This window comes from Sorex araneus, chromosome 5 (assembly GCF_027595985.1).
Source record: "Sorex araneus isolate mSorAra2 chromosome 5, mSorAra2.pri, whole genome shotgun sequence".
Lineage (NCBI taxonomy): Eukaryota > Metazoa > Chordata > Mammalia > Eulipotyphla > Soricidae > Sorex > Sorex araneus.
Genome location: NC_073306.1, coordinates 113,897,238 through 113,921,987, shown reverse-complemented (window position 1 = coordinate 113,921,987; position 24,750 = coordinate 113,897,238). Strand labels below are relative to the sequence as shown.

Below are 24,750 nucleotides of genomic sequence, written 5' to 3'. Positions count from 1 at the left end.
TCCAACACCTCCAGATGTGGCCCGAAACCACACACAAGGCTTGTTGAGAAGGAGCCGGTGTGGAACCCTCCGACCGTGGAGGAGTTCAAGCATGGTCGGCCGGAGACACTCGGGCGAGAGGTCACCGTTGGCAGAGGCAGAGCCTGCTGGGCGACCGCAGAGGTCTGCTCCCCCACCCGGGGCGGGGTCGTGCTGCTCCTCCCCTCTGCCGGGCCCAGGGCCCACTTCCTCCAGCCAACCTCTGAGGCAGAAGCAGCGGCAGGAGGTTCCAGATGCCCTGGCAGCACCGTGCCCTCGGGTGGGGCAGGGGGAAGGCCGTCTGAGGGGCCTCCGTGGCGGATCCGGAATGGAGTGGACAAATGAGGAGAAGGTGGCCTCGGTGTCCAGACTGGTGACCGAGTTTGAGAGCGGCAGGTACAGGGCGGCTGGGGAAGGGTCACTCTGATGGGCCAGTAGCGTCACCCCAGCTCCTGTGTGGGGGGGGGGGGCTCGGACAGCACAGGTGCCCCCAGACCCTGGCGGAGGCCCCGGCCGCTCCCTCTCCTGCCCACATGGTTCCAAGTGCCATCCCGGGTTCCTTGGGCAGAAGAGGGTGGTGAGGGCTGACCCGGGCTTGGTCGTGGGGTTGAGCTGCTGGGGGCGGCACGGGGACAGCTGCTCGCAGGGATGATGGCGGGTACTTGTCAAGCCTGAGCTCGGACACACTGGCACGGACCTAAGCTAAGGCCTTTCAGGAGTGGGGCGGTGTGGGCGCCAGGGAAAGCGACACTGTCTCAGCCCCCCGGGCACTTCTGGAAGTGTGTTTGTGCTTTCACTTCACCAGGCCGCAGCTCCATGGCCGCTGCTGTTCCCATCTTACGGGTAGAAAGTGGAGGCGGAGGGCGGGGGTCCACACTCACAGGCGGAGGGCCAGTGCTGGGCCGCTGGACTGACCTGTGGAGGGCCTTGGTCTGTCAGGGAGGGGCGGGGTTGTGTGAGTGTGTATGAGTGTGTGTGAGTGTGTGTGTCTGTGTGAGAGTCCGTGTGTGTATAAGTGTATATTTGTATGAGTGTGTGTTTGTAAATGAATTTGTCTGAATGTATATGTGAGGCTGTGAGAGTTTGTGTGTCTGTGTAGATGAGTGTGTGTGTGCACGTGAGTGCATGAATGTTTGTATGAGGCATGCTTGTGTGTGTTTGCATGTTTGAGTGTGTGTGAGTGGTTGTGTGTTTGTGTATGTGAGTCTCTGAGAGTTTGTGTGAGTGGGGGAGGCGTGAACCCACTCTTCAGGCATTTCTCACTCCAGGCTGAGTTGGGAAGTGTCCTGTGAGGAGACTGGGAGAGCCTGGGGACGCTTGGAGCAGGAATAGCTCTGGGCAGGGAGCATCTATTCTGCTGCCATTTGCGGGGCGGCCAGGGCAGCCCTGGACTGGGAATGCCCCCTGCTGTCCCACATTCACTAGTCCTCGGGGAGGAGGCTCCCTTCCGGAAAGGCGCTGCCCAGAGAAGGTGCAGCTCTGCCCCTGTGCAGCTGGAAGGGTGCGCTGGTCTTGAAAACTTCTCAGGGAACTGTGATGCAGGGCCCACTCGAGTTATCCCTCTGGAGTGAAGGCACTGCCTTGCATGTGCCTGACCCCCGTGTATGGTCCCCCGAGCTTCATCAGGAGTTAACCCTGAGCACAGAGCCAGGAGTCAGCCTTGAGCACTGCCAGTGTGCCCCCAAAGCAAAACACAAACCAGAAAAAGAATGATTCCCGTGGGCCAAAGAGGCATCTCAAGGTTGAGCAGATACTTTACACACAGGAGGCCCAGGTTTGACCACCAGCAACACACAGGCCCCCGAGCACCGCCAGGAGTGATTCCTGAGTGCTGAGCCAGGGGCAACCCCTGAGCATTGCTGGGTGTGACCCAAAAGAAACAAAAAAGAAAGCAAGAGAGAAAGAAAGGAAGGAAGGATGAAATGAAGGAAGGGAGGGAGGGAGAGAGGAAGGAAGGGAGGGAGGGAGGAAGGAAGGAAGGAAGGAAGGAAGGAAGGAAGGAAGGAAGGAAGGAAGGAAGGAAGGAAGGAAGGGAGGGAGGGAGGGAGGGAGGGAGGGAGGGAGGGAGGGAGGGAGGGAGGAAGGAAGTTGCTGTGAGAATTTTTGTCTGTGATGGAAAGGTGCCACGGTGCCAGTTCACGGACGTGATCCCCTGTGAGGGGCCCAGATACCATGTGAGGGCACCCAGAACAGAGAGGGCTTCCTGTGGGCTTCCTGGTGGAAGTGTCAGGCTGGTGGCCCTAGACTAGTTTCTGTTTCCAAGCTGGTGCCTTAGCCACACTGCCCCTCCGAGACCTTTGTGGGCCAAGCTCTGTTCAGCACCGGGGACAGCTCTGGGTACCCCTGCCAGCCGCCAGCCCCCCCCACACACACACAGAGAGGGCGCCGCAGCCGACAGCCCAGGCTGCTGGAGAGGAGCCCCTCAGCATGTGAGCCCCAAACAGGGTAGGCAGCCCGAGGGCCAGAGAGAGACGGAGAAGGTGGGTGGGGAGGAAGCGTGCCACCCTGGACAGTTGCTCGGGCAGCTGCATGGTCTCTGCAGCTCAGCTGGTGTGAAACTGGGGTTGAAGAGGAAATAGAAGCCTGCCCGGGTAGTGGAGAGAAATGCAGAAGCTGAACCCAAATGTAGAACAGAAAGCCAGGGGCCAGCGCCCGCTGCGAGCATCAGCCCTGGGCAGGCGCAGGGATGGGAGTGCAGAGGGCTGTGCGACCTGGGGCGGGCCATGCGGGTGCTCTGCTCTGCCTCTACTTGGCTCAGACGGGGAGGAGCAGTGAGGGGTCCAGGCTCAGGGAGTCACCCTGCTGTCTGGACCCCAACTGGGTGACTTCCTAGGTGTAAATTACTTTTTCACTCTGGACCTCAGTTTTCTTAATGGCAAAATGGGGGTAACAGAAACCATTCTCACAAGAGCTTCTGCCCTGTGCTGCCCATGCCAACATATCCATACTGAAGACAGAGGGGCATGGTCCCTGTCATTACATAGGCTCAGAGCAGGAGAGACTCAGTGTGGGAGAGACTATGTGGGAGAAACGCTGTGTAGGAGATACGCTGTGTGGGAGAGACTCCATGTGGGAGAGACTGTGTGGGAGAGACTCAGTATGGGAGAGACACTGTGTGGGAGAGACTCGGTATGGGAGAGACTGTGTGGGAGAGACTCTGTGTGGGAGAGACTGTGTGGGAAAGACTCTGTGTGGGAGAGACTGTGTGGGAGAGACTGTGTGGGAGAGACTCCATGTGGGAGAGACTGTGGGAGAGCCAGTGTCAGAGAGACTCGGGGTGGGAGACTCGGAGTGGGAGACTCAGGGTGGGAGAGACGCTGTGTGGGAGAGACTCTGTGTGGGAGATACTGTGTGGGAGAGACTCTGTGTGGGAGAGACTGTGTGGGAGAGACTGTGTGGGAGAGACTTGGTGTGGGAGAGACTGTGTGGGAGAGACTCTGTGTGGGAGAGACTGTGTGGGAGAGACTCTGTGTGGGAGAGACTGTGTGGGAGAGACTCTGTGTGGGAGAAACTGTGTGGGAGAGACTGTGTAGGAGAGACTGTGTGGGAGAGACTCTGTGTGGGAGAGACTGTGTGGGAGAGACTCTATGTGGGAGAGACTCGGTGTGGGAGAGACTGTGTGGGAGAGACTCTGTGTGGGAGAGACTGTGTGGGAGAGACTCTGTGTGGGAGAGACTCGGTGTGGGAGAGACTGTGTGGGAGAGACTCTGTGTGGGAGAGACTGTGTGGGAGAGACTGTGTGGGAGAGACTCTGTGTGGGAGAAACTGTGTGGGAGAGACTCGGTGTGGGAGAGACTGTGTGGGAGAGACTCTGTGTGGGAGAGACTCCATGTGGGAGAGACTGTGGGAGAGCCAGTGTCAGAGAGACTCGGGGTGGGAGACTCGGAGTGGGAGACTCGGGGTGGGAGAGACTCGGTGTGGGAGGCCTCTCTTACCTAAGCCACATAACTGTCCTGTGGAGCTGGGATAAGGAGAAAACTCCTTCTGAGCATGATGCTGCCCCACACTGGCCCCAGACTCACCCAGTGTGCTGAGGCCACAAACCTCACTAAAAAGCCAAACCATTAAGTGCAACAAAACAGGGGCTGGACTGATAGTACAGTGGGTGGGGGGAAGCGTGTCATGCACAGGACCAATATAGGTTCAATGCCCTCCACCTCATATGGTCCCCAGAGCCCTGCCAAAGAGCAAAGATCCAGGATTGCACCCTGAGAACAGGTGGGTGCAGGCAAAACCCAAACCCAACAACAGCAAATCAGCTTTTGCCGGCCAGCCTGCAGCTGCAGGCACGGCTCCCACCTTCTCTCCAGGTCCAATTCTAAGGTCTCAGCCTCGCCTGCTGCAGGTGTGAGCATGGGGGAGGCTGCAGAGGGGAGTGACCTCCTGGACAGGGACCTCAGTTCTGTGTGCGGAAGGAGGGGTCCTCACCTCCCCTTGGTGTGGCGCTCACTCAGCTGTCACTCAGCAGGCTGCACAATGCTGAGGCCCAGGCCCCGTCTAGCCCTGCTGGGAAGTTGAGTCGGGGCCCTGTGTGTGCCAGATTAGCCCTCCGAGCTCCCTCCGAGCCCGGCTCACTTCACACGAAACAGAGAAGTAGGTGGTTCCCCAGAGGGAGGCGTCGGTCCACACTGACTCATTTTGGAAGCTGGAGTTCCCGCTAAGGAAAGGGTCAGGGACAGAGGGAGCATTCACCCGGCAAACTCCCCTCATGGCAGCCACGCGGGCCCTGGCACGCAAGGGATCTGCCTCAGTTTCCCCCAGGCCCCCACCAGGGAGCCCCTATTTCATTCCCCACTCTGCAGACAGACGGGAAGCCCTCGGGTCTGCTCTGTCCTCAGGACTCCTGGATTGGCCCCTCAAACCCACGGGCAGGAGGCCGGAGCACCCCAGCCGGAGCAGCCCTGGGAGCAGCTTGGCAGGCAGCGGACGGTCAGCAGGATTTACCTGAACTCCCTGAAGAACAAGCTGTCCGGCGGGGCCTGGAGGAAATCATGCCAGCCTGAAACTAGCCCCAGGCCGGGGCTGCAGGTGCCCGAGGGCGGGGTGGTGGTCCCCTCGCCCATCTCTGAGTGCACTTCCTCCCTGCCAGTACCTGTGTAGCCCCAGGGCTGGGGCAGCAACGGGCTTGGACGGTGCTCCCCCCCACACCCCTGCCCATGTCCCTCCCTGGAGAAGGCCGCACAGGGCAGGGGACTCGACTGGCTTGGACCCGGCTCACTGTGGGAAGCTGGTCTCCTGCCCAGCCTGGCCTGTTGACTCGCTGAATGGGCGCAGGCGCCACCTCCCTGACATGGACACCCCCCCCCACACACACACACAGGGTCCTGTCCTTCCTGGGGGCTCCTGGCACTCACAGGGTACGTCCTGCTCCCTGCCTTCCCGTGCCTCAGTTTCCTCATGTGTAAGCAGGGGCAGGGCCTGTTGCAGTACGTCCTGGTCACTGCCAGCTGCATGGTAGACCGGCCCCCGTGCCCCCACTCCCCAGTGGTCACTCTCAGCTTTCTATTTTTTTTTTTTTTTTTGGTTTTGGTTTTTGGGCCACACCTGGTGTTGCTCAGGGGTTTTTCCTGGTGGTGCTCGGGAGACCCTAGGGATGCAGGGATCAAACCCGGGTCTGCTGCGTGCAGGCACACACCCACCCCGCCGTGCTGTCGCTCCGGCCCCGTGCTCGGTTCCTGGCATTCACCATCCGTGTACTGGCCCCACGAGAGACAGGTGTTTGGTTGGGTCACCTGGGGACTATGCCCGTCAGTACGGGCGGCCACAGCAAAACGCTGTGACAGGGTGGTGTCAGCAGCAGATGCTGATTTCTCACCGTTCTAGAGGCAGGGGGCAAGACAGAGGTTGGCTTCACATACTGATCAGCACCACGCCCCGAGGTGTCTCTCGGAGATGGTCCTTTCACTGTGCTTGCACCTGACCTCTGCCTGGGACATAGTGCCTGGGACCTCCGCACATCCGTGTTCTTGGTGTGGAGCCTCCCAGCAGTGCTCAGGGCATCCTGCAGTCGTGCTCAGACCATGACGCAGTGCGGGCCCCGAGGCCAGAGCCAGCATGCTGGGGGGACCACGCAGAGCGCCTGCCAGGCCTGTACCCCAGCCCCCATGCCCTCCTGGCCTGGGAATGTGGTCCCCGTCTCAGCCTAATGTCCACCATCACCCCGTTTGAAGTCCAGCATCCCCGACCACAGTCATGGTGTGGCCAGGGTGTCCGCGCAGGGATAGTGCCTGGGTGGGTGCGTGGTGCCAGGTGGGCAGGAAGCCTGAGTGCGCGCAGTCACCTGCTGCCTGGCCGTAGGGCCCTGGCTCTCTCCATGTTGTCCTGGAGTCTCTCGTTCCCCAGGGGCCTCTCCACGGGGCCTCACCCCGAGCGAACACATATGGGGCCTTCCAGGCTTCTTCAGGCTCAGCCAGAACAGACCTGCCTGTCTTCGGCCCGGCCGGCCGTCGGTCGTCTGTCAGGACCGCTCAGACGCTGCCTCTCTTCCCCTCTCCCGCCTGCCACAGGAGCCTGCGGAGAAGAGGGTTGTCCGGGAGCTGCTGGAGACAGAACAGGCCTACGTGTCCCGCCTGTACCTGCTGGACCAGGTGACCCCCCCTTCCCGCCTCGCTGGGCTCTCACACCACTCCCGCTCTCGGACCCTCCCCAGAGTCGGATTTAGGACCCTGGGACTCGGCAATGGCTGGGGCAGGATCAGAGCCCAGTGCAGGGTGGCTGGGCTGTGCCTCGCACATGTGAAGTCCTGGAGAGAGAAGAACCAGGCCAGGCCACCAGTGGTCTCCCCTGGCTCCACCCCGGGCCTGGCTGGCTTCAGAGTCAGAGTCCTCACCAGCCAGTCCCTGCCCCCACAGGCCCCACCTCCCCTGGCACGTGTCCTCCAGCACCTAAAAGCCAATTATTGGGGGTGGAGACAGCACAGAGGTAGGAGTTAAGGCACCTGCCCTGCACGTGCCCTCCCATTCCGACCCCGGCACTGCATAAGGTCCCCAAGCCTTCCAGGCATGGTCCCTGAGCACAGCCAGGAGCACTCCTGAATATGCCCAGGTCCGGCCCAAAGCCCCCCAGCATTTTATTTTTAGGGTTCAAGAGATAGCTCAAAGGTCTCTGTGCTTTGTATGAAGTGGGCCTGGGTTTGGTTCCAACACCACCCGGTCCCCTAAGCACCACCCCTAGGAGGACCCTGAGCACCAGGCCAGAAGTCAGCCTTGAGTGCCACCAGATGTGATTCAAGAACCCCCTCCAAAAAAAAAAAACAAACAAAACAAAACACCACGAAAGTGTCTGGGGCCAGAGTACAGTGTGTAGGGCGCTTGCCTCGCACGCAGCCTATCTGGGTCCGATTCCCTGAATCCTAGTGCTGGGTGTGGCCCCAAAACGAAACAAATACATTTTTAAAATGTACCTGGAGCGCCAGAGCCATAGTCCAGCGGGTAGGGCATTGCCTTGCATGATCGACCTGGGCTTGATCCTCGGCATCCCACATGGTTTTCTGAGCACTCAGTAATTCCTGAGTGAGAGCCAGGGGTAAATCTTGAGCACTGCCGAGTGTGACCCGAAAGCAAACAAGCAAGTAAACAGAAGTACCTGAAGAACCTGGCTTTCCTTCAGGGCCGTGGTCGGGAGCCCACTGGACAGCCGCATCAGAGCGCGTGCGCTGGCCTTCTGAGCCGTGCCCCGGCCCAGAGTGATACTTTTCCTCAGGCCTGGAGAGACGCCACAGGAGCTGTGCGACCCCAAACAAACAAAACCCCAAACCAAGTGACCCAAACCCCAAGTGCCACACTTCCTGCTGTGGTGCTGGGATTGAAAGGAACCGCCTCAGTGTCCTGGGCGAGGGTGGCCTCGAGAGAGGGAAGCAGCAGGGCCACAGAGGCCGCGGGCTGTGACCCCGGGCGCAGGTGTTCTTCCAGGAGCTGCTGAGAGAGGCCCGCAGCAGCAAGGCCTTCCCCGAGGATGTGGTGCGGCTCATCTTCTCCAACATCTCCTCCATCTACCAGTTCCACGCGCATTTCTTCCTCCCTGAGCTGCAGCGGCGGCTGGACGACTGGTGAGTGCCGGGCGCCCCACTGGACGCCGAGGATCCTGTGTGTGAATGTGTGTGTGTGCGTGTGTGCGCATAAATCATCCCTGGGAGGGTGTGCATGTGTCTGTGTGCACGTGCGTTCCTGTGAATGAGTGAATGTGTGTGCATGTGTGGGTGTGTATATGTGCTTGTGTGTTCACGCACATGTGTGTATTCGTGTGTGCATATCTGTGCATCTTTGTATACGACAGTTTGCAAATCTGAGTGTGTACGTGCATGTCTGTGCTGCGTGTGTGCATGTGAGTGTGTGTGCATGTGTGCATACGTGTGAGTGTGCATGTGTGTGTCTATGAGCACATGTGTGCATACATGTGCATGCATGTATGTGACTGCGTGTGTGTGCATGTGTGTGTCCTTGATAAGAAGCAGGGGTCCTCACTGAGCCAAATGATTCTGGGGACTGCGGGAACAGAGGATGAGAGCTGAGTACCTGCCACCCTCACACCCGTGGCCATCACCCACTAACATGGCCCCCCGTGATGAGGTGTGCGTCATGCAGGAGGTCCTTTGTTTCCAGAGGTGCCCTGTAGGTACCAAGGGCCTCCCGCTCTGTGAGTCGCTGCCCAAGTGCTCCACTGCTCAGTGCCTCAGGCTTACTGAGGCAGAGAACGGTGCTCAAGTATTTTGAGGCAAAATTTCTTTAGATATTTTGCCAAGGATACAATGTCTGGGATGTCTTTTAAAATTGTCTGGTCTTCCCAGATAGGGGCTGGCGAGATAGTGCTCTAGTTAAGGTGATTTCCTTGCACACAGCTGACCTAGGTCTACTCCCAGGCATCACATATGGTCCCCAAGCAGAGCCAGAGTGACTCCTGAGCGCAGAGTCAGGATAAGCCCTGAGCACTGCCCGGTGTGGCCCCCAGATGAAACAAAATAAAAAGAAAAGCAGCATCTGCAGCTGAGGATGGGCCTGCCCCCTGCAGGACCAACACGCCCCGAATCGGGGACGTGCTGCAGAAGCTGGCCCCCTTCCTGAAGATGTACAGCGAGTACGTCAAGAACTTCGAGCGGGCGGCGGAGCTGCTGGCCCTCTGGGCTGACAAGTCCCTGCCCTTCCAGGAGGTTCTCACCCGGATCCAGGTAGCGGAGCCGCAGCTGCCCGAACCAGGCATCTCCAGCTCAGGGGTGTCCCCTGCCCAGTCCCCTGACACCCCCTTGCTCACCCCCCTCCTGTCCCCCCCCACCAGAGCAGCGAGGCCTCGGCCAGCCTGACCCTGCAGCACCACATGCTGGAGCCCGTGCAGAGAATCCCCCGCTACGAGCTGCTGCTCCAGGAGTACCTGCAGAGGCTGCCTGCGCAGGCCCCCGACAGGGCGGACGCAGAGAGTAGGGCGGGGGCGGGGGGACTGGGCAGGGCTGATGTGCAGAGTAGGATTGGGGGGACTGGACAGGGTGGACATGCAGAGTAGGACGGGGTGGGGCCCAGGCGGGGCGGACACGCAGAGCAGACAGGGGCTGGGGCGGGGGAGGGGTGGGGCATCGGTCCCTCCCACGTGTGAGCACTCACTGGACAGCAACGGGTCAGTAGCTGGCTACGTGGATGCAGGCCTGGGGGACACTCTAGCAGTCCTTACAGCCCAAGCCCAGAGGGTCCAGCTGCTTCTTCAAGGCCATCCCATGGCAATGGGCAAAGTGAGGCTGTCTCTGCGCCCGCGTCAGCAGGAGACCCCCCGCACTTCCTGCCTCGGCTGGGCCTAGGGAGCAGCGAGGGGCCGGGGAACCAAGGCCCAGGGCCTGTTTTGGGGGGTGGTTTGGACTGTTCCCGTGGCAGGAGGATGGCCCCTCACACCGTCTGTCCTCGGGCCAGGCTGGCCAGGCAGGAGGCTCCCGGGTGCTCATTGGGGGTCTCCTTGGTTAAGCCTCAAAGACCCCCTGCCCTGGCCTGCAGCCCCGGCTGCCAGGGCTAACTCTGGCCCTTCCCCCCACACACACCCTCAGAGGCCCTGGACATGATCTTCTCGGCTGCCCAGCACTCCAACTCGGCCATCTCTGAGATGGTGAGCTGCCCCCCTGCAGCCCCAGGCCCTCCCCACCTGGGCCTCAGCCCCCTCTGTCCTGCTCGGCCAGCCCTCCCCCTGCCCACCCACACCCCCAGCCCCGCACCCAGCCAACCTGCCCAGCCTCGCCTGTCCAGGAGCGGCTGCAGGACCTGTGGGCAGTGTACCAGCGCCTGGGTCTGGACGATGACCTTGTGGACCCCTCCAACACGCTGCTCCGTGAGGGCCCGGTCCTCAAGATCTCCTTCCGGCGCAGCGAGCCCCTGGAGCGCTACCTGTTCCTGGTGAGGATGGCCCCCATTCTGGGATGGAGCTGTGGGGGGAGGGTGGGGGATGGGGAGGAGGGGCCCCTCCTCAGCCCCAGGGCTGGGCCCTGCAGCCGCATCCCCACCTAGTGAGAGGGGCCAGGCCGAGTAGGGGTGCCCAGCCCGCTCAGAAAGTCCTGGCCGCCCTCTTTTGCCCATGCACATCCCGTCCATCTCCCTTCCCGTCCCCTTGTCTGTCCTCCCTGCCCACCCCCTGTCCACCTCTGTCCATCCCTTCTCATTCCCTGTCCATCCTTTCATCCACTCCCTCCCCAGGCCCCACCCACCACCCCTGTCCATCCTCCCTCCCTTCCTCTGTCCATCCCGTTCGTTCCCTTTCCCCTCCCCTAGTTTGACCCCCTCCCACTCCCATCCATCTTTGTCCATCCTTTCTCATTTGCTGTCCATCCCCTTCCTATCCCCCCTGTCCGGCCCCTGACCATCCGTGCCCATCCCCAACCCACCCTCCATCCCCCTGGTGTCTGTCCCCACAGTTCAACAACATGCTGCTGTACTGCGTGCCCAGGGTCATCCAGGTGGGGGCCCACTTCCAGGTGAGGACCCGCATCGATGTGGCTGGGATGAAGGTGAGCAGCACCCAACCTTCAGAGCGGGCCCACTGGGAGGGTCCTGGCTCTGGTCCCGGAGCAGGTCCTGGACGGGCGGGGACGGGAGTTTGGAGGCAGCTTCCCCCTGCTCTAGCCCCCACTGGGCCCTTCCCAGGCCCTGCTCAGCTGACCGCTCCTTGGCGCATCCCTGGGGCTCCCTGGTCCGAGGGGCTGCTTTGGGAGCGGCTCCGGGCTCTGGGGCCTGACAATGGGATGCTGCTGGCGGTAAAGAGAAACAAACTAGCAAGTCAAGCAAAGACAGGCAGGAACGGTGATAGGAAGAGAGCCAGTCTGGAAACCGCTGACCAGCTTTCGGAAAAGGCAGATTAGGGGGACAATTAAGGTCAGCTCGGAGCACATCACCAGCCTTCATCAGGTCCTGGGAGGGAGGGAAGGACGGAGAGAAGTAGGGCGGGAGGGCAGGTGGAGACCAGCAGAGAGATGGACAGGCAGGCAGGCCAGGAGCAGGATCACAAAGGGCAGAGACAGGGGTGGGTGACTGCTGGGCTCCCCGATGGCCCCCTGAGCACCCTCAGAAGTAACCCCTGAGCACAGACCCAGGAATCAGTCCTGAGCCCTCTGGGTGTAACCCCAGAGCCCCAACACAGACACTGCCTAGTGGGGGCGGAGTGCCCTGGCCCCGGGTCTGGGGTGGGGGTCCCAAGGCTCCCGGACACGTGGGCTGGCCTGTGCGTCCCCGCGTGTGCCCCACCGCTGTGGTGGACCATGGCTTACGTGGCCAGCCCCTCCTGGGGCAGCCGGGAGGTCTCAGCTCCATTCTCCCCATGGGGTCCTAGCGGGCCACCCTGCATGGCACCAGCCTGGGACGGGACAGGAAGGGCGTGCACCCAGGCCGGGGGCTCCATGGACAGCTGTGCGTGCGGAGCACTGCAGAAGCGTGCATTCCAGGGATGAGCAGAGTGCAGGGGGTCCGTTGGTGCTCGCACTGGACGGCAGGGGGCAGCCACGAGTTTCCTGCCAGTGAACACTGCCCACGCGTTCACCAAGAGATACCATAAGGGTTTGGAGCGAGGGGGTCCCGCTCTGATCAGGGAGTGCCGGAGAAGGGCCTGTCCCGAGAGCCCCCACCCTCCCCGCTTCCTCGCCCCGACCCTCCACGGATGCAGTTTCCACCTGTGTCCCTGGAATTTCCTGTTGAGCAAAGCTGCTCTAAGGCCCCTCGCCGATCCAACCCTCTGCAGAGCAGTGTGTGTGTGTGTGTGTGTGTGTGTGTGTGTGTGTCCTTGTGTGTCTACGTGTGTCTGTGTGTCTGTCTGTGCATGTCCACATGTCTGTGTGTGTCTCTATTGCCTATGTGTGTCCGTGTGTCTGTGTGCCTGAGTGTCTGCGTGTCTGTGTGTGTCTGTATTACCTGTGTGTCTGTGTGTGTCTCTATTGTCTGTGTGTGTCTGTGTGCCTGTGAGTGTCTGTGTGTTTGTGTGTGTGTGTCCTTGTGTGTCTATGTGTCTGTGCGTGTCCACGTGTCTGTGTGAGTCTGTATTGTCTGTGTGTGTCTGTGTGCCTGTGAGTGTCTGTGTGTTTGTGTGTGTGTGTGTCCTTGTGTGTTTATGTGTCTGTCTGTGCGTGTCCACGTGTCTGTGTGAGTCTGTATTGTCTGTGTGTGTCCATGTGTCTATGTGTGTCTGTGTGCCCATGAGTGTCTGTATGTGTGCCTGTGTGTGTGTGTGTCCGTGTGTCTGTATGTGTCTGTGTGTCTATGTGTATCTGTGTCTCTGTGTGTGTGTGTGTGTGTTTCCCTCAGAGACCCTCATCACCTTCCTTCCTCCTTCTGTTACCCAAACCTTTTCTCTTTTCTGACCCTCTCCGAGTTCTGCCAGGTTTCCTCCGGGCGGGCTCCTGCTGCCCCTCCTTGCTGGCCTTGGGGCCAGTGCCCCATCCAGCTTCTCGCGACCCTGCCCTTCACTTCGCATCCCTCCTTTCGCCTGACCCCCAGGTCTCTCCTGCAAATGTGCAGCTTCTGCCCTTGCCCAGGGCCCTGGTCCAGGCACATCCGCCAGGCTCCTCCTCGAGGCCACAGTCTGGTTCTGAGGGCCCAAAGGGTGGGCCTGGCCCGCCTGGCAAAGGAGGTGCTACATGGTGCTTTGGGGCAGTGGCGTGCAGGGCTCAGGAGGCCTGAGGGGCCGCGTGAGCAGGGCTCGGCCAGCAGAGGGCAGCAGTGTCCGTGCTAAGATCTCTCGGACTCCAGATTCTGGTCTCAGCCTCCTTTGTGGCTCTCCATTGGCCTGCACTCCCAGGGGGATGGAAATGGTTTTTTCCCACCTAACACCAAAACCCCAAGTGTGGATGCACATTCTGTTCTTTATTTCTTAATTTTAATTAAAAAGTTGTTTTAATTGAATCACAGTGAGCATTCTGCTCTTCAAGTGCTGCGCAACCTTAACCAAGTATCTTGCCCTCTCTGAATTCCCATTTTTCCCTTGGGACTTGAGGGTTATAAACAGGTGCCTCCCAAGATTGCTATGAAGACTTCTCTCTGCACCCTTTCTCTCCTTTCCTCTTCTTCCATCCTTTCTTTCATCCTCTTTTTTCTTTTATTCCTGTCTTTTTCTGTGCTGCAGCTGCAGTGCTCAGGGACTTCCACTTGCAAAGCACGTGCTCAGTCCTCTGGGCCATCATCCCCCCCTGAAGGTTTTCCTAACTTTGATGTTGCACAGTTACTTTGCATGCATTTGGCCTGGGTTCGATCCCCGGCGTCCCCTAGGGCCCCTGAGCATGCCAGGAATCAGCCCCGAGCGTCTCTGGGTGCGGACTCCCCCCCCCCCCCCCCCCCCCCGCACGGAGAAGCCCCCAGGGCTTGGTTGCTACAGAGTCGAGTGTGCCTCTCGCTTCGGGGTCACACACTGGCTGTGCTGCTCCCGCGCTTTGGACGGTTCCTGCCGTGCCCTGGGCAGAGCCTGCAGGGGGACCCAGCGCTGGGGAGCAGACGTGGCCTCACGCCTGCAGGTCGCACTCCACCCTGGCTCACAGCCCAGGCGTTCCTTTAGCTTAGGAGATGTTGGGGTGGGCTGGCTTGGGCACACCTGGCCGGCTCAGGGCCTGTCTCTGCACTCAGGAGCCAGCCTGCAGGGCCAGGGCAGACTCAGACTGGCTGCATGCTCGCAACCTCCTCCTCACAGACATGATCTCTCCGGCCCCCTCGCTGTGGATAGTCGAGAAAATGGCCCAAAAAATCCTCACCCCCATGTCACACACCTCTACAATGGTCCACACTCGCAGGGAGTCGTGTTTCATCAACGTTTCCTCTGGCTTCCCCTCCTCTGTCCCCGTGTGTGTGCCTGTGTGCCTGCGTGCGTGTGTGTGTGTGTGTGTGTGTGTGTGTGTGTGTGTAGGTCTCATATAAACAAGGCATGTACTTACCTCTGAGCCATTCCTCAGCTCTATTTCTTTAAAGCTAGGGCCACCCCTCCCGTACCCAGGCACGTGGGGGCGCGGATGCGGGGATGGGACTCACACATGCTGAGAACATGCTTCTCCCACTCGTGCTATTTACCGTCCCTGCCTCGCGCCCCTGGATTACTCAGAGTAAATCTCAGATAAAAATAAGTCCTCCACCTATAAATACCCCAGGATGTCTCTGTAATAGATAAGGATGCTTTTTCTTGTCTTAGAGGGTAGCATGACGGAGCTAGAGAGAGAGCGTGGGCAGGCACTTGCCTCGCACACAGCCAACGGGGCTCAAGCCCCAGTACCCCACAGGGTCGCCAGAACCCACCAACTGTCAGCCCTGAGCACTGCTGGGTGAGGCACAACCAACACTAGTGCCAGGCCACCTCACCTCACAATCCGTGACTTAGTTATGAAAGACCCCTTCGTCTTCCCTTTCGTCTTCCCCGGTCTCTGAGGTGACTTCTCACGGCAGACCCCCTTGAATCATTTCTGGTCCGCTCATTCCAGACCCTTTGCTCCACCTCACTTCACTTTCCTCCTTCCCTTATTTACTCCTTTGAGAAAGAGACCTGTGGGCAGGTGCTTTCTCTGCCTGTGTCTGAACGGGTGCAACCCCCGGCACCTTCATGCACTGCCAGGAGAGTCCTGACTCACGGGGCCAGGAGAATCCCTGGGCACTGCCAGGTGTGGCCCCTTAACAAAACAAGACAAAATAAGAAATCAGATTCCGATTTTGCTGCCTGTGCCCACGTGGTGCCATCTGACACGTCCCCAGACCCCCACACTTCTCGTGAGCTGATGGGTGGTGCGCACACTGGAGGGGGGCACGGCAGGGCCGCCAGGGCAGGGCTGGGTCAGTGGGCTTGGCAGTGGCTCCTGTTGGGAAGGATGGCAGAACCTGGGGGAGGGACAGTGAGCGCTGGCGCTGACGCCATTCCCTGTGTCTAGAGGGTGGGGCACGGGAACTGGGGAGAGGCTCCCAGGGGGTCTGCTGCCTGGTAACAGCGCCCCATTACTGTGATGGGCATCGGACCCCCAGCCCCCCGCTTTGAGCTGTGATTTCTGCTTGGGCGGGTCCTATGGCAGCGTCTGCCCCCTCTACCCCACCGCTCACCCACTGGGCTGCCGGGAGGGCGGGGGCTCGAACACGGGTGGGCGCGGGGGCCATTCCGCTAGCTCAGCTGTTCTGAGGCATGTCCAGTGCCTGGTTTGGGCAGGTGGGTGGGTGGGTGAGGTGACCCCCATCTCCCTTTCAGGTCCGGGAGTTGAGTGACGCCGAGTTCCCCCACTCCTTCCTGGTGTCGGGGAAGCAGCGAACCCTGGAACTGCAGGCCCGGTAGGCAGCGGGCAGCAGGAGAGGGTGGGGTGGCGAGGGGCACCCCCTCAAGCCGTTCTCCTTCCAAGCAGGTCCCAGGAGGAAATGAGTTCCTGGATGCAGGTATCAGAAAGCCCAGGGCCCTAGCAAGGTGTGCATGCACGTGTGTGTGCATGTGTGTGTGTGGGTGCATGTGGGCGGTACGTGTGTGCATGTGTTTGTGCATGTGTATGCATGTAGGTGCATGTCTGCATGTGGGTGCCCATGTGTACACATGTGTATGCATGTGGGTACATGTGTGCATGTGAGTGCATGTGTGTGAGTGCTTGTGTGCTTGTGCGCATGGGTGCATGTGTGTGCACATGTGGGTGCATGTGTGTGTGGGTCCATGTGTGCATGTGGGTTCATGTGTGTGTGCGCATGTTTGTGCGTGTGTGCATAGGACGTGGTGCTTGTTCCTACCTTTCTGTCACTCTGCCTAGCTGGACAGTGCTGGGACAAGACACTTTAGCTCCTGAAACTCGTTTTCATGCCTGTAGTATGGGGGTAATGGCTTCTCCCTGCTTTAGTCAGCCAGTGGGCTTAGAGCCCACTGCCTGGCCCAGAGGGTGTCGCCTGCTTATTGGGGGGGGGTGCAGAGATGCCGAGTGAGTCTCATGCCCAACCCCCCCCCACCAGGCCTTCCAAACCGCCATTGATCAAATCGAGAAGAGAAGCGAGACCTTCAAGGCTGCGGCCCAGGGCCCCGAGGGAGACCCCCGGGAGGAGGTATGGGGAGCCTGGCTCCCGCCGTTCCTTGCTGTGTGCGTCCTCAGCAGGGTTTGCTGCCCATCCCACTCTTCCTGCGGCGTGGGGGGCTGGGGATGGCCACCGTCAGGAGGGACCACCAGAAGCCCCTCTACCCAGCACGCCTGCCTCGGAGACTCGGTGCCAGAAGAGCTTGTTTAGCAGAATCTTGTTCTTTTTTATTTTGGGTCCAGAGAGATAGTCCAAGGAACGATTCATATCTTGTTTGCGGCTGGCCCAGTCCTATGCCAGCACAGCAGCTGGGCCCCGAGCACTGCCAGGAGAGACCCTGAGCACAGAGGCAGGAGTGAGCTCAGGAGTGCCCGTGATGAAATACATTTATTTGGTTTTGGGCCCACGCCTGGCAGTGCTCTGGAGAGCGGGTGCTGCGGGCATCGGGCTGGGGCTCCCGCCTCTGAGCTGTCTCCCCGCCCCCTGGCTCTAGGGTTTTGCTTCCTGTTTGTAGTGATGGGGGGGCCCCGGGGCCTCCCATGGACACATCCTGGTCTGGGGGCCTCTGGTGGTCCCTTCTCCCGGAGGCATTTCCGTCTGGGTCAACGGCGTTGTGGGGGATGCAGGAGTCTGGGCTTTGTTTCGATCTGAGCCCTGCGTGTGAGGCGCCTTCACAGCCACTGGCTCCCCGGCCCTCAGTGCTCTCACGCCTGGAACAGGGGTCCTAATGCCGCTCTCCACAGCTGGTGCACAGGGCCAAGGTCAGGAGGGAGGCCTCGGGAGGGGAGCAGGAGGGTCAGAGCTGCCTCTCCCGCCCCGCAGCTGCAGTCTGAGGAGCTGGGCCTCCGGGCGCCCCTGTGGGTCCGGGACAAGAGGGTGAGCATGTGCATGCGCTGCAGAGAGCCCTTCAACGCCCTCACGCGCAGGCGCCACCACTGCCGGGCCTGTGGCTACGTGAGTACTGCTGCTGTGGGCACCTGACACAGCCCACGCACTAACGCAACCCACCAGTGCATCTCACGGCCATGCACCCACCAATGCAACCTACCACTAATGCATCCTGCCACCAATGCACCCCACCCACCAGCGAAGCACAGCTATCAGTGTACCCCATCCACCAGTGCAACCTACCCACCAATTCATCCTACCCACCCACAGTGCCACCCATGACCAATGCACCCCATTCACCAGTGCCACCCACCATAATGAGGCATAGTACACTCACTGTACCTGGCACATGGATCACCTTACAGAGCCCCACAGCCTCGGGTTGGAGTGGGGTCTGCTTTGCCCCTCTTCTGCAGTTCAGAGAGGTTGGCCGTTTGCTCTCTGCACTTCCCAGGGTGCCTGTGCAGGCTGCCTTTCTATCCTTGGCTTTCTGGGCCTGATCCAAGGCCTCTGGTCACAGAACAGATAATGATCTTCCAACATCTGTGGTGTCCCAGCCTCTGGGCCCCACTCTGACCTTGCACCTACCGCCCATCGCCCAGGCCTGGTAGTGCTCCCCCGATAGCTCCTGTCCATAACGGTGGTTGGCTCACAGTCCCCTTCCCTTCCGGACAAGCCCTCAAAAGCCCAGCCCCGGGACAGCTCAGTGGTGGTGCCAGGCTCAGGCCTCAGGTTCTTCACAGGTGCCATGGGAATCCAGGCAGAGGGGGTGTGTCCCGTAAGAGCAAGTCCAGCCCTTCCCACTCCTCCACCCACCCATAGCAAGCAGGCAGCCCGGGGCCCCTCACCCGCCTGGGCTGCACCCTCCCTGCTGGCAAGCACCAGAGGCCTCTGTGAACTCAGCTTCATGACCAGGGGAAGGGAGGCCACCAGCTGGGCAGGTTGGGGCCAGCCGGGGTGGCCCCAAAGTGTGTGAAACTGCAATCGGGGCCTCATTTCTAGAGCCAGGACACACCTTGGTGGATCTGTCAGTCACGTCCTCAGGCAGCTGGGGAGGGCTGGGCTCCTCCTTGTCTGCTGAGTCGGGATCCGGCGGCCAGAGGCTGTCGGGGAGGCGCCTGCTCAGGGGCAAGTGCGCTAACAGCGGGAGGAAGTGGGGGAACCCAGGCAGAAAGCAAAATAATCAAAATCAGGGCAGGGGATGGAGCTCGGACTAGAGGCTTGTCTTCCTGCTCAGGCCCTGGGCCGTGCCACACAGGGAAAACAGAACAAACAGGCAGGTCAGCCGCAGGGGTGGGGGCCGGCTGCAGAGCTCCAGGCGCGGCCCTGGGCGGAGTCCCGGAGCGCAAGCACACCACAGGTTGATTCTGGGCTCTATCGAGATGTTGCACCTGTGCTCAATCCCCGAGCGCCAGCCTGACACGACAACAGAGAGAAAACGTGGCCACAGAGTTGACGACTGGAGGAGCCCTGACCTGCAGGAGACCAGGCCCCTTGAAGGGCACCTGCGTCACACACAGCCCCTTGAGTACCAGCCGAGACCCCTGGTCTCCCTTTGTCTCAGGAACACACCAGGCAGCGCTCAGGGCTTCCTTCTGCCTCCACAGGCAGGGGTCCCTCCTGGTGGGCTTTGGAGATTGGCCCCGGGCCAGCTGCATGCATGCAGGTGCCTCCCCCTGTACTATCTCTGCCCCAGAAGAGATCTCTGTGCACAGGGCGAGGCCCATGCCCCATCTACCCACACCCCCGGAAAGAGTTTCAGCCAGAGGAAGGCTCAATGGACGAGGCTCTGCTTCAGTGAGGCCCAGGGGCCAGCCCCAGCTCGGTATGGTCCCCTGAGAACCGCTGGGAGCAACCTTCCAGTGTGGAGCCCGAGCTCCATGTCACATTAGGAAATAATATATGCTAATCTAAACACTGGGCCCTTCTTCATATGCATGCAGACATGAAACCATCCTCCCAGCACCGCTGAGGCCCCGGTCCTGACTCGGGCACCTGTGTGCGAGGTGAGTCACCCTTTCGGTGGTTCCCTGCCAGTTTCTGTTGCCTCGCCTGCCAGGCGGGAACCCTGGTGCGGGCGGGGCTGCCCAGCCTCCGCCGGCCCCTCCCTGGCCCTCCCGGGGCGCTCCTCCCTTACCTCCCACCCCTGCTGGACTCCAGCCTTCCTGGGAGTCCTACCAGCTGCTCCTGGTCTCTCCTTTCCTACCGCTCACCCAGCCTCGAGCCACGCTGACCTTCTTGGCATGGGCTGGGCACTGGGGTCCACTCCACAGGCACACATGCAGGTCGCAAGGACAACCAGGTCTTCATTTTCATATTAGTTCTCAGACTATGGTGGATTCTGAATCAGTGAATGGCAAAATTTGCAGGGAAAGTGTTTTTTCTCTTCTTTAGGTCATAGCCGGATGGGACCCCGGGCCTCACACAAGCAAGGCAAATGCTCTGCACTGGGCCTCCCCACCCTGGCACGCATTTCCAACTTGAAACTGGGGCTCTTTGTGAGAAGCACGTCTTGTCATTGGAGGATTTGCTTCCGGTTAGCTAGGACCCCCTGCGAAGCCCCCTGCACCTCGGCTGTGTCAGCCATTGCCCTAGCCAGGGCGGCTGGAGAGCCGGGGGTGTGGCAGGGGCATGAGGACAGCTGCACGAAGGGGTCAGGTGCAGCCGGGCGAGGCCGAGCCTGGCACCAACTGGGGAGGTGGAGGCACCCACCCCAGAAGCCTGGACTGACTCCCCATTGGGGGATCGTGAGCATGTGCCCCCCCACAAGCAGCCCAGGCAGCACAACCCCTCCCTCTGCCTCTGTCCCCACAGAGGCGCCCTCCTCCTGTCCCTGTGGGTCACCCCCGGCCACGGCGCAGACACAGCCATGGCGCACACACAGCCACAGTGCACACACAGCCACGGCGCACACACAGCCACAGTGCAGACACGACAATGCAGACATAGCCACGGTGCAGCCACGGCCACAGTGTAGACATGTCCATTGTGCAGATACAGCCAAGTGCACACTCAGCCATGATGCACACTTCACCACAGTGTGGACACAGCCACAGTGCAGACACGGTCACGGTGCAGACTGGTCCTGCTGTGGCTCTGCTCTGGGCTCAGCCCCTCCTACTGTGCTCACTCAGGTCGTGTGTGCCCGGTGCTCTGACTACCGGGCCGAGCTCAAGTATGATGACAACAGGCCCAACCGCGTCTGCTCCGCCTGCTACACCTTCCTCACGGGCAGCGTGCTCCCCGAGGACAAGGAGGACAGGCGGCCAGGCATCCTGGAGGTGAGGGTGCCTCCCCGGGTGTGCTGGCAGGCCCTGCTCCCCCTCCTCTCTTGGCCCATCACCTGGCCTCTCTGCCCCCCGCCCCCCCCCTAGCCATCCTGGGAGACCCCGAGCCAGCGCTGCTGGCGCCATTCCCCAGATGGAGAGCCAGTGCTGGGAGAGTCATCTGGGCTGCAGGGGCTCCAGGGATGGGCTAGGGGGTCTCCTCAGAGGTGCTCAGGGGCCCTCACCCCCACCTTCGCAGCCAACCAGGCTGCGGTCTCTGTGCCAGCCCCAAGGAGCTGGCGCCTGGGCGTGCAGGGCATGGGGCGTCTGGAGGCTGCCAGGCAGTGTGTGGGGGCCGGGCCGGGGAAACTCCCAGGCTGGGGGCGACGGTTAAGTTCCCGAGCGGATAGGCTATGCCAGCCCTGGGGAGGAGCTCGCAGCTGCCCCTGAGGCACCGGGGCCGCACACTGCATGCACTGGACCCAGCTCCCCAGACGAGGGGCCCCTGCCAGGGAAGGTCCTGGAAGGTCACGTCCAAGGCCCTGTCCCGGCCAGCCCGCAGCCCTGCCTCGCTCCACCTTCCCTGCCTTCTCTTCTCTGAGGGGCAAGGGCTGGGCCACAGTGCTCAGGGCACCATACGGGGTGCTGGGGGCCGAGCACGGGTGGCACCTCCTCCGACTCACCACAGCCCGGGAGGGTGTCAGCACAGGGGGTTCCTCTGCAGACCCCGCTCCGTCTAGGGGCAGCCTGCTGACGCTGAGCCCGCCACCCGCCCGAGTCCAGGCCAACCAGGGTCCAGCCGTGGGGCCGGGGTCTGGAGGGGTCCACCAGGCTCACTGCCGGCCAGGCACACCTCCGCCCTCTCTGCTTCCAGAAAGGCTCGGCCGCGGGCGCCGAGCGGAGCATCATGTGCGGCTTCCTGCAGCTGCTGGGGGACCGCTGGGGCAGGAGCGGCCCGAGGGGCTGGTGCGTGATCCCCTGGGACGACCCCCTGGTGCTCTACATCTACGCCGCCCCTCAGGTAACGGGGGCTGGGGGGCATTGGCCCGTCTAAGATCGGGAGATGGGGCCCCTGGGGCTGAGGGGCTTTCAGGGCTCCATGGGGTCTGGGCTCAGGGCTGAGCCCGGGCCCGGCCCCTACTCTCCTCCAGGATGTGCGCGCCCACACCTCCATCCCCCTGCTGGGCTACCAGGTGGCCTCGGGCCCACAGGCCGACCCCCGGCTCTTCCAGCTGCAGCAGTCGGGCCAGCTCTACACCTTCCGGGCCGAGAGTGAGCCGCTGAAGGGCCGCTGGGTGAGGGCCATGCAGCGGGCGGCCAGCGGCTGGGGCCCCGAGGAGGCGTCTGGGGGGGACCTGTCCGACTGAGCCACAGCCCCCCACCCCGGCCTCGGCCTTACTGTCACCAGCGGAGCTTTCGACGGTGTCTGTGTGGGGGCCACACCCAGCTGTGCTCAGGGCTTTCTCCTGGCTTAGTGCTCACTCCTGCCGGGCTCAGGGATCGTCCAGGCAGCAGGGGGTCGAACCAGGGTCGGCCGCGTGCAAGGCAAGTGCCCCCACACAGTGCTGTCTCGTTGGCCCCATCCACTCATCCTCGGCCATCTGGGTCCTGGTAGGGCTCAGAAACAAACATCTGTTCCTGGGTGGGGGGCTGTGCTGATTTCCCCAGGGGCTCCTGGGACACTGGGACAGGGATGCCTAGCACTGATGTCAGCAAACCCCAGATAACCCGCCCCGAGGTCGGGCTGGGCTGTAAGGAAACTCCGGCGCGTGGGAAACCCCGAGTGTGACCCTGGTCTCCCCAGCTGCTGCGTGTGTCCCCACAGCTGATCGCAAAAATAAATAACACAGAGGGAAAAATTAACAATCACCCCAAACCCAGCTGCACTGATCTGGGGCGGGGTCCACATGGCTCTAACGTGGCTCCCGGGGTGAGGCGTGGGCAAGCAAGACGCTGGGCACAGCTGAGTCTCCAGCCTGGAGGAAACAACTGAAGTGGGAAATACACACCCACTGGGATAGACCCGGGGTCCGCGCCTCAGGAGTTAGGGTCCACACTCCCCAGAGGTGCGAGTTGGGACCTGAGGACCGCCAGCTGGAGGGGTGGGGGGGGAGGGGGAAAGAGGAGGGTGGGAGGGAGGGAGGGGAGAGAGAGGGAGGGAGGTAGAGGGAGAAGGAGGGAGGGAGAAAGAGAGAGGGGGAGGGAGAGAGAATGAGAGAGATGGAAAGAGAGAGGGGGAGAGAGGGAGAGTGGGAGAGAGAGGGAGAGGTAGAGGGCGAGAGGGAGAGAGGGAAAGAGAGGGAGGGAGAGAGAGGGAGAGAGGGAGAGAGGGAGAGAGGGAGAGAGGGAAAGGGGGAGAGGGAGAGAGGGAGAGAGAGGGAGAATGGGAAAGAGGGAGAGAGAGAGGGAGAGAGGGAAAGGGGGAGAGGGAGAGGGAGGGAGAGAGGGGAGAGGGGAGAGGGAGAGAGGGAAAGGGGGAGAGGGAGAGAGGGAGAGAGAGGGAGAGGTAGAGGGCGAGAGGGAGAGAGGGAAAGAGAGGGAGGGAGAGAGAGAGAGAGGGAGAGAGGGAAAGGGGGAGAGGGAGAGAGGGAGAGAGAGGGACAATGGGAAAGAGGGAGAGAGAGAGGGAGAGAGGGAAAGGGGGAGAGGGAGAGAGGGAGAGAGAGGGAGAGGGAGAGGTAGAGGGGGAGAGGGAGAGGGAGAGAGGGAAAGAGAGGGAGGGAGAGAGAGGAAGAATGGGAAAGAGGGAGAGAGAGAGAGGGAAAGGGGGAGAGAGAGGGAGAGAGGGTAAGGGGGAGAGGGAGAGAGAGGGAGAGAGGGAGGGAGAGGGAGAGAGGGAGAGAGGGAGGGAGAGGGAGAGAGGGGAGAGAGAGGGAGAATGGGAAAGAGGGAGAGAGAGGGAGAGAGGGAAAGGGGGAGAGGGAGAGGGAGGGAGAGAGGGGGGAGGGGAGAGGGGAGGGCTACTCAGCAGGCAGAGCATGTGCCTTGCGTGCAGGAGCACCGAGTCTGATTGATTGCCAGCACCGCAGGGTTGTCCAAGCACCTGGGACTGAGCAGTGTTGGCAGCTCCTGACACACACCTGACACACATGTGCCCCCAGTGTGTGACGATCGGGTCTGAATCCAGTGGGGAAAGGGACACGCACGGAAGGGAGGAAAGAGGGAGAGGACAAGCCTCTCAGCCACGAGGGACGTGCTAGTCCCGGCAAAGCGCACCGGAAGCAAAGCGAAGGGAACAGCAAGAAAGGTGGCAGGTGGGGGGTGGGGGTCTTGTGTGTGGGAGTGGACATGCACGCATGTCTTAATTTTGGCATCTGTGTGGGGGGGTGGGGGAGCAGAGCATGCCTGGCTGTGCCCTGGGGAGCCATGCAGAGCCGGGATTGAGTCTTGACCGCCCATGTCCCGAGTGTGTCCCTTTGAAAGGGCCAGGCGGTGGCTTGGGCGAACTCTGTGTGAAGAGACGGGGAAAGAGGGCAGCAGGGAGACAGGAGCTGGCTGCACGCAGAGGCCAGAGAAACGAGCGGGAGCTCAGGGGAGAGGGTTCCAGGGCACCAGCAGAGCAGGGGTGAGGCCAGGAAGAGAGCACAGTGGGTAAAGTGTGCCCTTGTGTGTAGCCCGACCCCTGCATAGGTGAGCACTGTAGCGGTGATTCGGGGACAGACAGCAGCCCTGAGCACCACCCCAGGTGGAGAGACCCCGAATAATAGACTAAGGGGATGTTGAGGAGGTGGTCGTGGAGGCCTCTGAGCCCCAGTGAGACGGGGGTCTGGCGGAGTCTGGGAGCCCGTCCTTGCCGAGTGGGGGCGGAAACAGGGCTGGGGGCCCTGCCCAGGCTGGAGCGGGAAGGGGGGAGGGGAATTGCTCGGGTGCTTTTGGGGTGCTGTTTTGTTTGGGGCCACACCCGGAGGTGCTCAGGCTCACTCCTGATGGTGCTCCAGGAACCATATGGGGTGCTGGGGATCGAACCCCGGTCAGCCGTGGTTGCTCAGCGGATGCTCCGCCTGCTGCACTGTCGCTCTGGCCCCAGGGGAAGGGTCTTCTCGGGGTCTGGGCTGGCGGAGAGACAGAGGGACTCGAAGGTGACGCTGGCCCGTCAGGCGGCTGGGAGACGGCCAGGGGCAGCC

The 24,750-nt window shown here is 61.4% G+C and overlaps 1 protein-coding gene across 1 annotated transcript; it reads left to right on the top strand.

The window, feature by feature from the left end:
• Positions 1 to 346: 346 nt before the first annotated feature.
• Positions 347 to 21,993, top strand: FGD2 (FYVE, RhoGEF and PH domain containing 2). Its single transcript, XM_004619352.1, has 16 exons — positions 347 to 414; positions 4,857 to 5,046; positions 6,525 to 6,605; positions 7,917 to 8,065; positions 9,025 to 9,181; positions 9,289 to 9,427; positions 10,040 to 10,098; positions 10,236 to 10,382; positions 10,898 to 10,990; positions 15,676 to 15,755; positions 15,827 to 15,857; positions 16,413 to 16,502; positions 17,295 to 17,426; positions 20,495 to 20,641; positions 21,501 to 21,647; positions 21,778 to 21,993. The coding sequence occupies exons 1-16, from the start codon at positions 347 to 349 to the stop codon at positions 21,991 to 21,993; spliced, it is 1,926 nt and encodes a 641-aa protein (XP_004619409.1).
• Positions 21,994 to 24,750: the final 2,757 nt, after the last annotated feature.